The following is a 12,236-nucleotide window of genomic DNA, read 5'->3' as shown; positions in this document are numbered from 1 at the left end:
AAAATCACACCATCGCATTCAGCGTATCAGAGAACCCTATAGCAAAATTTTCAAGCTCCTATCTACAAAAATGTGGAATTTCGTATTTTTTGCCAGAAGACAAATCACGGGTGCGTGTTTATTTGTTTGTTTTTTTTGTTTTTTTTTTTTCCCAGGGGTCATCGTATCGACCAAGTGGTCCTAGAATGTTGCAAGAGGGCTCATTCTAACGGAAATGAAAAGTTCTAGTGCCCTTTTTAAGTGACCAAAAAATTGGAGGGCACCTAGGCCCCCTCCCACGCTCATTTTTTCTCCAAAGTCAACAGATCAAAATTTTGAGATAGCCATTTTGTTCCGCATAGTCAAAAACCATAATAACTATGTCTTTGGGAATGACTTACTCCCCTACAGTCCCTGGGGGAGGGGCTGCAAGTTACAAACTTCGACCAGTGTTTACATATAATAAAGGTTATTGGGAAATGTACAGTCGTTTTCAGGGGATTTTTTTTATTTGGTTTTGGGGGTGGGGTTGAGGGGAGGGGTCTATGTGGGAGGATCTTTCCTTGGAGAAATATGTCATGGGGGAATAGAAATTCAATGAAAAGGGCGCAGGATTTTCTAAAATTACTATAAAAAAATTAAAAAATAAACATGGAAAAATTCTTTCAATTGAAAGTAAGGAGTACCATTGAAACTTAAAACGAACAGAGATTATTACGCATATGAGGGGTTCTAAAAATACTTTAGCATAAAGAGCGAGGTATTTAGGAGGAGATATATACCTCGCTCTTTATGCTAAAATATTTTTAGTAATTTCAACTATTTATTCTACGGCCTTTCTGATTCAGGGGTCATTCTTAAAGAATCGGCACAAAACTTACGATTTAGTGAAAAGAGCGAGGTATTAACGAGGGTACAAACCCCCTCATGTACATAATAAAATTTAATAATATAAAAGTTTGTTGCGTAAGTTAATTCCTAAGTTACGTATATTTTTTACTAATAAAATATTCGTTAAAAATTAAAATTTATAGTTGCCTTTTTGTGTAACCGAAAAATTGCATGGCAACTAGGCCTCCTTCTCCATCCCATATTTCTCAAAATAGTCTGATCAGAACTAAGAGAAAGCCATTTAGCAAAAAAGGAATTAAAATGTAAATTTCATTTTAATAATTTATGTGTGGAGAGCCAAAATCAAACATGCATTAATTCAAAAACGTTCTGAAATTACATAAAAAAAACTAGTTTTTCTAACTGAAAGTAAGGAGCGACATTGAAACTTAAAACGAACAGAAATTACTCCGTATATGAAATGGGTTGTCCCATCCGCAATCCTTCGCTCTTTACGCTAAAGTTTGACTCTTTACCACAATTCTGCTTTTTAAGACAATTAAAAGCTTTAGCATAAAGAGCGAGGGATTGCGGAGGGGACAACCCATTTCATATACGGAGTAATTTCTGTTCGTTTTAAGTTTCAATGTCGCTCCTTACTTTCAGTTAGATAAACTAGTTTTTTTTATGTAATAATACTTAAAAATCATAAAATATCTTTTTGATACACCCAAAGAAGGGGATGACATTATTTCATTTGACTCTGAAAGAGCTCATTTGTTAGATAATAGCACTAAAACTTGCCTTGAGCTGGACAGTTGAAATGAACATAATTTCCTGCCGGCAAAACGTTCAAAATCTTGCTTTCCATTTTAGCGATGTTTCTGAAAGTTGGCGGACTTCCAAAATGTTTCCCATCCGTTGCATCTATTGTGTCTTCTTCTTCGTAGTCCGCATCGCTGACATATCCTAGGTCTGTTAATGCTTCTGGTTGAGAAGAAACTGCAAGGGATGATAGCTTCTTGTGTTTCCCTGAAAATTAAATTGATTAATATTTCTATATATTCTACTTATAAGTTTCACTGAAGGTAATCGGAGACAGGATGCAATGACTCGTTGCCAGGTTTAGATTACAGAGGTTCTTTATATTTCACTATCCCATCTCAAACCTGGAACTTAATAATTTGAGACTCAAAAACTAGAAGTAATAGGCCTAAGCTAGCCAGATAAAATAATTATAGTTAAATCAGAGAATAATTTGCAGTGAATAGGCCTATACCACGCTAATTGATTAGAGCATAAGAACAAAAAGAGAACAAAATAAGACGTCCAAGAAACATTTAAGTAAATCATGATATCTATATAGTTTGCGGGAGGGTACATGGTCTTTCCATTCAACCTCCATTCATAGTCCAAGCGGAACTTCCAAATATCTATCATTGGTCGTGAGAATTTTTTTTTTTTTTTTTGAACCCAGCTTCTTTCACAAATTTCTTTTTTTTTCGGTTAAAAGGAAGATTCTCTTCCCATTGAATGTTTGTTGAACGTGCACGCTAAAACTTTCAAAAGTCTATCAATAAATGTTTGGTCGCGAGAATGTTTTTTTTTTTTTTTTTTTTTTTTTTTAAATCGGACCCACCTCCTCTCGCATATCTGTCTTATCGATACTTTTTCCCGGTGAAAATGAAACTTGAGATAATCCATCTCAAGAATAGAATTAATCAAAAAAGACTCAAAAGAGCGAATTGTGTAAATAAAAGAAGAGACAAAATGAAATCCTAAAATATACATGCGCTTTTAAAAATCATAACCTTAGCCATATCTTATAAATCATTTTTCTTCAAGTATTAAAAAAAAAAAAAAAAATGGTGTAAGAAAATGAACAGAAACCTTGGAGGCGCTGTCGGAAAACGTTATGCAGATACCTGCCAATAGGCAATGTTTATTTCTTTTTCTTCCTCTTTCGTGTGCTTTTAATGATAGCTACAAACCAGTCCTTGATTCGAAATGTTTAGATCTTTTGAATATTACCAGGGTCAAATTGCTTAGAACAAGCATATCTGCCAGTTCATTTTCACCAGGGAACCATCTTGGCATTTTGCTGTCAACGTGACACTGATGTTATGTTAGATAATGAAAACAAGCAAAGCTATTGTTCATGTTGATTCTGTCAATGAAGAAATGTTTTCTTTATTGTCTTTTTTCTACGATGCTTTTAGGTTGTGATCAATTTTATATATCGTTTACAAGGATACAAAGTGGCAAACTGGACAAAAATTCCATCAACACAGGGACGTTTCTGCCCCTATTGGTCAAAGACATAACGATCCAATTTAAAGATAGTTTTCAGTAAATATGCTACAAAAAAGGATTTCTGCTTCCAACCCGCTAAGAAGATCTTTGGCATTTGGTCATCTCCAATGTAGAATTTAAATGTTGTCTAAGAAAACCCTTTCTAATTTTTGGGTATAGTTTTTAATATGTACAGCAATAAAAACCTCGCCAATCAAAACTCATTTCACAGTGAAGGCACGAACTCTGTTAAGGATCGATACCTTCCAAGAGAATACGATTCTTTTGGAAGGAACCAGAGGAAGGGTTACTTAAGGATTAGGTAAACTAATTTTAAGGATATAATATAGTTACTGAAGGATATGGTTAGTTAGTAAAAACCGAAGCAGTCACTTTGAGAAATTTGACTTTTCACAAGTTGAAAATCGGATTTCCGCCTTTGTGTCAACTAACATGCTAACTATCATTGGAAATAGTATAACTTGATCAGACAGTGGCGTAGAAAGATTTTCTGACACCCGAAACGGAATTTCAATTTGTATCCTCCTTTTTCGGATGTCTTTTTCTCCAATCTGTTAAACCTAGACTTAACAAAATCATTTATAGTGTTTATATTATGAAAACAAAGAAACGAAAGGAACTTGGGCATTTAAAAAAATTTGCATGTAAAAATTTTAACGTAAATAAATAAATCCGAAATAAAGTATAAAGAAACTAAAATATTTTTAAACATAGTAGTCCCATTCATATTTTTATAAGACCGGTTTTATTATAATTATCTACAATCTTCATATGTGGCAAAGTCATTAATTATTTATTAAAAGGAGTGTGTTAAAAAGAAATAGCTAATTCAATCTATTGCCCCTGTGAGCCATGTTAAAACCAAAAGGAAATGGCAATAAAACAATTTTGAAAGCAACGTGTTGTGAAGATAACAATCTGGCAAGTAGACATGAAAAACAGCGTTTCTGGACCAATTTTTTTGTCACCCCCACAAGGAAGGCCTGATCAGTTCAGGCAACCCCTTCACTCTCTCAAGGCCCAATTAATTTGCCACGCAAAAACTAAAAACTATATTTGAAAGGTATTAGCCAAAAGTTAGCAAAGATCCAGGGGAGTAATCTGCTATGGGCCGGAGAAATACTCCCCCCAGACCCCGCTTTGCACACCCAGCTGAAATTTAGCGACAAAAACCTATCAAAAAATCTTGTCAAAAACTAAGATAGGCCTACATAATTCAAGCATCCACAGAAACAGGTCAATTTTTAGAAGTATATCTTTACTTTCATGGTACTATCTGGCTCGTTTTCAATTTTCACTGTCATTTTCAGTTGACTTGGGAAAATGGGCTAAAACTATGCCCCCTTCCCCCAAGATTTGAAGAAATTACACCACTGCACAGATACCTTCCTTGAAAAATAGGAAGAACTAGACCTCCGTTGCCTGTGCAACGGGAAGTGTTGCAGCAACTGTGCCCTGTTCCTTAGGGCACAGTTGCGGAGCAACACGTGCAACTGTGCCCTACGGGCCACAGTTGCTATTTCCGGGAAATCTGAAAGAGATACGGAAATAACGTCTTATAGTTTTCTGCTTAACTTTTGATGGTCTAAACTAGGAAAATATAAAACAAACCAAATTCACCAAAAAATTTAAATTGCCCCGAGGGCATGACAAAACTTCCAAATAGAAAAACCCAAAGAAGGAATTTTATTTCGGAGAAACTATTGTAAGCTCCAGTTGTTAGGAGATCGAGACCTGTCGAACCGCGTTGGAAAAAAAATTCTAGCTGGTCCAGAACAGAAGTTACCTCTAGAACGTCGAAACTTCGGAAATTATTTCTTAGAGAACGAATTAACTTGGTATATAGAACACTTCACTTCTTCTTGCATACTTTTCATAGCACTACTCGATAAAAATATAAGAAACATCAAAATCGAAAATTTGAGAAAATTCCAAAAAAAATCGGAACGAGATGGACTTTTCCGGAATTATTTCCGGGAAATCTATAAGAGCTACGGAATTTTGTGCTCCGGTCCTCGAAGAGACAAATGAAAGTTCTACATGAGTTCAGCATAACTGTATTTCTAACAAGTTTATTTCCGAAGCTAGGGTCGTCTTAACTTGACGCCAAACATCGAACGCACAGTTTCTAAGAAAAAAACGGTTTTATTTTTTTTTTATGGAAAACTGTTAGAAATTTTAGGAACTTCTCTGGAACTTTTTTACTCTGTTTCACGTTTCCCTTCCCTCTGAAAAATCTAAAAATTTTAACTCTTACCACTTCGGAGCTACAGGTCGCTGATCACGGTGAAAAAAAAAAAAAAAAAAAAAACTACGAAAGCAGTAGTGTTGCTCCGCAACACAATGAAAACACAAAGTGATTCAATAAAAAAAAGTCTCCGCTTTTTATATTCTCAATTCATATTCTGGTATGATAGTTTATTTGTTCATTATAAACACACTTAGGATATAATAATTCGTCGGCTGAGAGTGCGCAATGATATCAGCTAAGTTATAAACAACCAAATATAGCTGGACTTGAAAAGTAGATAAGAAAGTCAAATTGCAGCGAAAAATTGCGAAATATTATACAAAACCGTAGGATAGCATATAATAAAGGTGTTTGCAATATGGCAAGACAAATACAATGTTATCTTTGGATCATATTCAAGCATATGAATATAGGTAGCCAGAAAAAGCCTCCTAATGGGCTGATCTTACATCAGGTTTTAACGTGTATTTTTTGCTGTTGTTTTTTGCGTTTTAAAAACTATTACAAAACATGGCTACAATTTTTCATGTAAAACAGCGAGGAACGTGATTTTTATATTCACCTTATTTGAATCATTTTTCACAAGCATGTTTTTTGCATGTTACATTGAAAAAAGAAAATCACGTAATTATTGATAAGATAACAAGAAGATAAGACACACTAAAAAGGGTGACATATCAAAAATTTAACTAGTTATGAAATATTTGCTCAAACTCATGATATGTGTCTGGCGAAAGCCAAAGGTTCCCTTTATTCAATTCTTGGAGCCTTTTAACTACACCATAGTACTGCAACCTAGTAAAGAGCGAACTACGCCCCATAGTAACAAGAAGTTTAAAAATGTATTTTTTAAAAACAATTACAGAAATTTCAAAAGAGCCTGAAAACGTTCGTAACTGGCATCGAAATGAAAAGTATACCATTGGAATCATCATTGCTGAAAATCCCATACTAAAAAATTACAACCCCCACATTGAACAACAGGAAAAATCACTTTTTTGCATAGGTAGCACTGATGCGTCCTCTGTTTCTTTCTTTGCCACTGGAGGGACATTGAAAAATCAGAGTGATGTTTCAGGACTCATTTCAAAGCTAATTTTTATATAATAATTTTTTTACAAATTCGACTTGATGGATTAGAAAGAGAAAAACGGTTTTTCTGGTTTTCATATTTCTACAGATATAGGAAAATATCATTGGCAGTATTTGAAACAGTTTTTTTTTTTCAAAAATGTATAGCGTAAACTGCGAAGCAGTTATTTTTTTTAGTTTTAAGTTTCAACTCTGCTCTTTAATTTCATCAGAAAAACTTTTTTTCATTCATCTTTTTAAAATGTTAATAAAGTTACCATAGTTACGCATTTATAGAATTTCGAAAAAATGATGACCAGTAGATTGTCGACCTTATAAACCAAAGCTTTATTCCCTGAAAGTATATAACAAAAGTAAATTATTCCTGCAGTTTAATTATGCGTATCAATTTACATCCTACCTCTGCACGAGTTAAATTTAGTACCAAGGTAACTGGAAATAATACTTTAATTTCAAAAGGAGTTATGTTACGAGTCTTTGTTTTGCTTCTTTTTTTTTTCTTTTTTTTTGGTCTGGATGTAAATGTTTACTTAGGAGATAGAAGCCAAGTTTTAAATTTGGAACGGATATCCGTTTTCCAGCGATTTTAGTTCAGAGACACAAAACGAGCTTACTAAGTAGCCTACCCGAAAAATGTACAGCCAATCAAACTCTTTGTTTATGATTTGCTGGGAACAAGTTCGTGACAATTCAAGGCTTGTCTTAAAAACACGATATTCAGTTTTAGATCTTAGAATCAAAGATTAAGTGCCGGAAATGAAACCGGCTAGTTGATACATTCTGCCAAGTAATGGCACAGCGGAACTTAACCATATGAGCATTTTTTTTTACCTTGAGCATTTTTTTTTACCTTTGCGCGCCATCGTCTACCATTTCCTAGGAATAAAATTTGAAAACGAAATTTTTCGAAGATTCGTAAAGAAGAAACTTAAAACTAGAAAAGAATAGCTCATATATGCCGTAAGTCGCTGTAAGATGACCAAACCAGTCAGTTAATCAATTTTCCTTGTCAAGATCTGATGGATAACGAAATATTGAAAGTCGTTAATCTTCAAAAAACATTACGAGAAGGCAAAAACTTGAATAAATAGAAAAAATTTCAACAAAAAAATTAGGAGGGGAAAATTACACCATTACTAGTCGACTTTGCTAACAGAATTTTCATTGGAATTAGCAGAAAAAAAGCTGTGTTTAAATACGTTATAGGCACAAACTAAATTTCTTTGCTCAAATTCCTTTAGCGTAGCATGATTGGTTAGCCGAGACACGGGTGTAACCATAATTTCATTTTCGGTGGGTGGTAGAAAAGGGGTGTCAGACAATAGACCAGGTATATATAAAGCCACTTAATAATCAAAAAAGTAAGTATATATCTTTATAAAATTCTTTAAAAAAGCCAGCATTGACTTTTTTTGTGGTCTTTTAGAGCCTTTTCCTGCGCAGTCACATGTCTATAATTCAACAGTTATTACTTATAGTCTGCACGCAAGCCGAAATCCATGGCTCCAATGCATGAGTAGCCTATTGTAGTAACGAGACGAACTTGATGCAGGAATTCAAAAGGTAATAAGTTACATTATGTAGATTTTAAAGTAAACCGGAAAGGTTATTGTCAATTACCAATTTATGAAAAACTTATTTCTTTACAGGAGAAAAGGAGACTTCAGATTTTCAAAAAGGACATCCTCCTTTAGCTTGCGAATCAGGTACGGAAAAAGATATTGGAGCAATAACTGGACCTTTGTTACTTTAAGGGACAGGGGCATAAACCTCAGTTCAACAGAAAAAGGCTACATAGTACCTTCAGAATTATTCAATTATTTTAGTAAGAATTACTAAAATAATTAAGAAATATTTAATTATTTTTATAACAAGAGCTAAGAGCTCATATGGCAATTGTGACGAGGCTGGAAGAGCCAAGAGCTCACATGGTATGAGCTCTAGCAAAATTCTAAGAATCAATAGATTGATTTAAAAGGAAAATCAGAGGCTTAATGCCGGTCGGGATTTAAAATAAGAGCTCTGAGTCACGATGTCTGTCTAAATATCAAAATTCATTTAAGATCCGATCACCCACTCATAAGTTATAAATACCTCATTTTTTCTAATTTTTCCTCTCCCTTCAGCTCCTCAGATGGTTGAATTGGGGAAAACGACAGTATCACGTCAGTTGGTGCAGCTCCCTGACACGCCTACCAATTTTCATCGTCCTAGCACTGAAAGCACCAAACTCGCCAAAGCACTGAACCCCACCCTCTAACTTCCCCGAAGAGAGCAAATCCAGGACGGTTACGTAAAGCACGTATCTACAATATTTGCTTATTCTACCCACCAAGTATCATCCCAATTCCTCCACTCTAAGCGTTTTCCAAGATTTCCGATTTCTTCCTCCAGCTCCCCCCCAATGTCAACAGATTTGGTCAGGATTTGAAATAAATGCTCTGAGACATTAGTTCCTTCTAAATATCAAATTTCATTATGATCCGGTCACCGGTTCTTAAATTAAAAATACCTCAATTTTTCTAATTTTTCCAAATTAACACACACACCCCCTCCCCCCAGCTCATTTCAGGTATGTCAATCACAGATCTAAAACTTGTGGTTATTCTTCCCATCAAGTTTCATCCCGATCTATCCACTCCAAGCGTTTTCCAAAATTTCTGTTTCCTCCCCCCCCCCTTCAACCCTCATGTCCCCGGATCCGATTCAAGTCGAAAATGGAGCATCTGAGACATTAGATCCTTCTATATATCAAGTTTCATTAAGATCCGATCACCTATTCGTAAGATAAAGATACCCGAATTTTCACGTTTTCCAAGAAGTCCGGTTTCCCCCTCCAGCTCCCCCCAATGTCACAGGACCTGGTAGGAATTTAAAATAAGAGCTCTAAAGCAAAAGATCCTTCTAAATATCAAATTTCATTAAGATCTGATCACCTGTTTGTAAGTTACAAATACCTCATTTTTTCTAATTTTTCCGAATTATCCCCCCCACTCCACCAAAGAGAGTGGATCCGGTCCGGTTATGTCAGCCACGTATCTTAGACTTCTTTTTATTCTTCCCACCCAGTTTCATCCTGATCTCTCCGCTTTAAGTATTTTCCAAGATTTCCGCCCCCCCCCCAATGACGTTGGATCCGGTCGGAATTTAAAATAAGAGATCTGAGTTACGAGGTCCTTCTAAATATGAAGTTTTATTAAGATCCGATTACTCCTTCGTAAGTGAAAATTACATATTTTTTCTAATTTTTCAGAATTAACCCTCCCCCCACAACTCCCCCAAATAGAGCAGATTCGTTCCGATTATGTCTATCACGTATCTAAGACTTCTTCTTATTTTTCCCACCAAGTTTCATCCCGATCCCTCCACTCTAAGCGTTTTCCAAGATTGAAGGTTCCCCCAAACTCCCCCCCCCCCAATGTCACCGGCCCCGGTCATGATTTAAAATAAGAGCTCTGAGACACGATATCCTTCTAAACGTCAAATTTCACTGAGATCCGATCAACCGTTTGCAGTTAAAAATACCTCATTTTTTTAATTTTTCAGAATCAGCCCTCCCCTCCGAACTACCCCAAAGAGAGCAGATCCGTTCCGGTTAGGTCAATCACGTACCTAGGACTTGTGCTTATTTTTCCCACAAAGTTTTCCAAGCATTTTCCATTTTCAATTATTTAAAAAAAAACTGTATACTCGAAGGCTTTGTTTTGAAATAATTATACATTTTGACCTTGTAGCTAAAATACATGGGAGAATAAAGCAATAGATCCCATTACTGAACGGAGCATAGATTCACATCTATGTCTATCACATAGATAGCCATTCACCGGTGAATATCCGAAATTACTTTGTCTGCATGGATTTAGTCAGCTTTGTCACTTTTATGCAAGGTTAGATGGTGATGGATTAGGTGAGGTTTCTAACCCATTTCTGAGATTTATAACCTAACTTAACCTTATAAGTTATAACTTAACTTATAACCTAACCTTATAACTTAACCTTATAACTTAACTTAAACTTATTACCTTAACTTAACTTTTAACCAGCAAACCTTTAATAAGACCGACAAAGCTGACCTGAATCTAAGCAGATATTAAATAAAAAAAACAAGTTTTTTCAACTGAAAGTAAGGAGCGGCATTAAAACTTAAAACGAACAGAAATTACTTCGTATATGAAAGGGGCTGCTTCCTCATCAGCGCCCCGCTCTTTACGCTAAAGTTTGACTCTTTCTCTCAACTCTTCTTTTTAAAACAGTAAAAAACTTTAGCGTAAAGAGCGCGGCGTTGATGAGGAAGCAGCCCTTTTCATATACGAAGTAATTTCTGTTCGTTTTAAGTTTTAATGTCGCTCCTTACTTTCAGTTGAAAAAACTTGTTTTTTTTATTTACTTTCTGAACGTTTTTGAATCAATGCATGTTTTGATTTTGGCTCTCCGCAGAGAAATAATTATAACGAAATTTGCATATTTTTTTGGGGGGGGCTAAATGGCTTTCTCATAATTTTGATAGAATGATTTTGAGAAAAAAAGAGCGGGGGAGGAAGCCTAGTTGCCCTCCAATTTTTTGGTTAATAAAAAAGGCAACTAGAACTTTTAATTTTTTACGAATCTTTTTATTAGTAAAAGATATACGTAACTTATAAACTAGCTTACGTAAAGAATTTTTTATTCTCATGTTTTTATTACACATATGAGAGGGTTCGCCCCCTCGTCAGTACCTCTCTCTTTACACTAAATCTTAAATTTTGGCCCAATTCATTAAGAATGACCCCTGAATCACAAAAGCCGTAGAATAAATAGTTGACATTACTAAAAATACTTTAGCGTAAAGAGCGAGGTATTAGGAGGAAGTGGGGCCCTCATATGGGTAATAATTTCTGTTCGTTTTAAGTTTTAATGCTGCTCCTTACTTCCAGCTGAAAAAACCTTTTTCATATTTATTTTTTAAATGTTTTTTTTTTAAATAATGCTAGTAAATCCTGCGCTCCCTTCATGGAAATTTTCTTCCCCCATGACAAATTCCTCGATGGAAAGTTCCCCCAGTATATCCCCTCTTTTCAACCCCTCCCCCCAACCAAAAAATCCTCCTGAAAACACCTGTACACTTCCCAATAACCATTACTATATGTAAGCACTGGTCAAAGTTTGTAACTTGTAGCCCCTCCCACGGGGACTGTGGAGGAGTAAGTCGTCCCCAAAGACATAGTTATAAGGTTTTTCGACTATGCTGAATAAAATGGCTATCTCAGAATTTTGATCCGTTGACTTTGGGAGAATAATTAGCGTGGGAGGGGGCCTAGGTGCCCTCCAATTTTTTTGGTCACTTAAAAAGGGCATTAGAACTTTTCATTTCCGTTAGAATGAGCCCTATCGCAACATTCTAGGACAACTGGGTCGATACGATCACCCCTGGGGAAAAAACAACAAACAAAAAACAAAAACAAACAAATAAACACGCATCCGTGATCTGCCTTCTGGCAAAAAATACAAAATTCCACATTTTTGTAGATAGGAGCTTGAAACTTTAACAGTAGGGTTCTCTGATACGCTGAATCTGATGGTGAAATTTTCGTTAAGATTCTATTACTTTTTGGGGGTGTTTCCCCCTATTTTCTAAAATCACACAAATTTTCTCAGGCTCGTAACTTTTGGTGCGTAAGACTAAACTTGATGAAGCATATATATTTAAAATCAGCATTAAAATGCGATTCTTTTGATGTAGCTATTGGTATCAAAATTCCACTTTTTAGAGTTTTGGTTTCTATTGAGCCGG

At 35.3% G+C, this 12,236-nt stretch overlaps 1 protein-coding gene across 1 annotated transcript in view; it reads right to left on the bottom strand.

Moving 5' to 3' along the window:
• LOC136025071 (fibroblast growth factor receptor 3-like) overlaps window positions 1-12,236 on the bottom strand; it is a gene marked incomplete in the record, with an annotated part of 144,394 nt that overhangs the window by 73,160 nt on the left and 58,998 nt on the right. Inside the window, 1 exon segment of the mRNA XM_065700770.1 lies at window positions 1,615-1,842. Within this exon segment, the coding sequence (XP_065556842.1) occupies window positions 1,615-1,842 (228 nt within the window).

Source organism: Artemia franciscana, chromosome 3 (genome assembly GCF_032884065.1).
Source record: "Artemia franciscana chromosome 3, ASM3288406v1, whole genome shotgun sequence".
NCBI classification, from domain to species: Eukaryota; Metazoa; Arthropoda; class Branchiopoda; order Anostraca; family Artemiidae; genus Artemia; species Artemia franciscana.
This window is presented reverse-complemented; position numbering and strand designations above follow the sequence as displayed.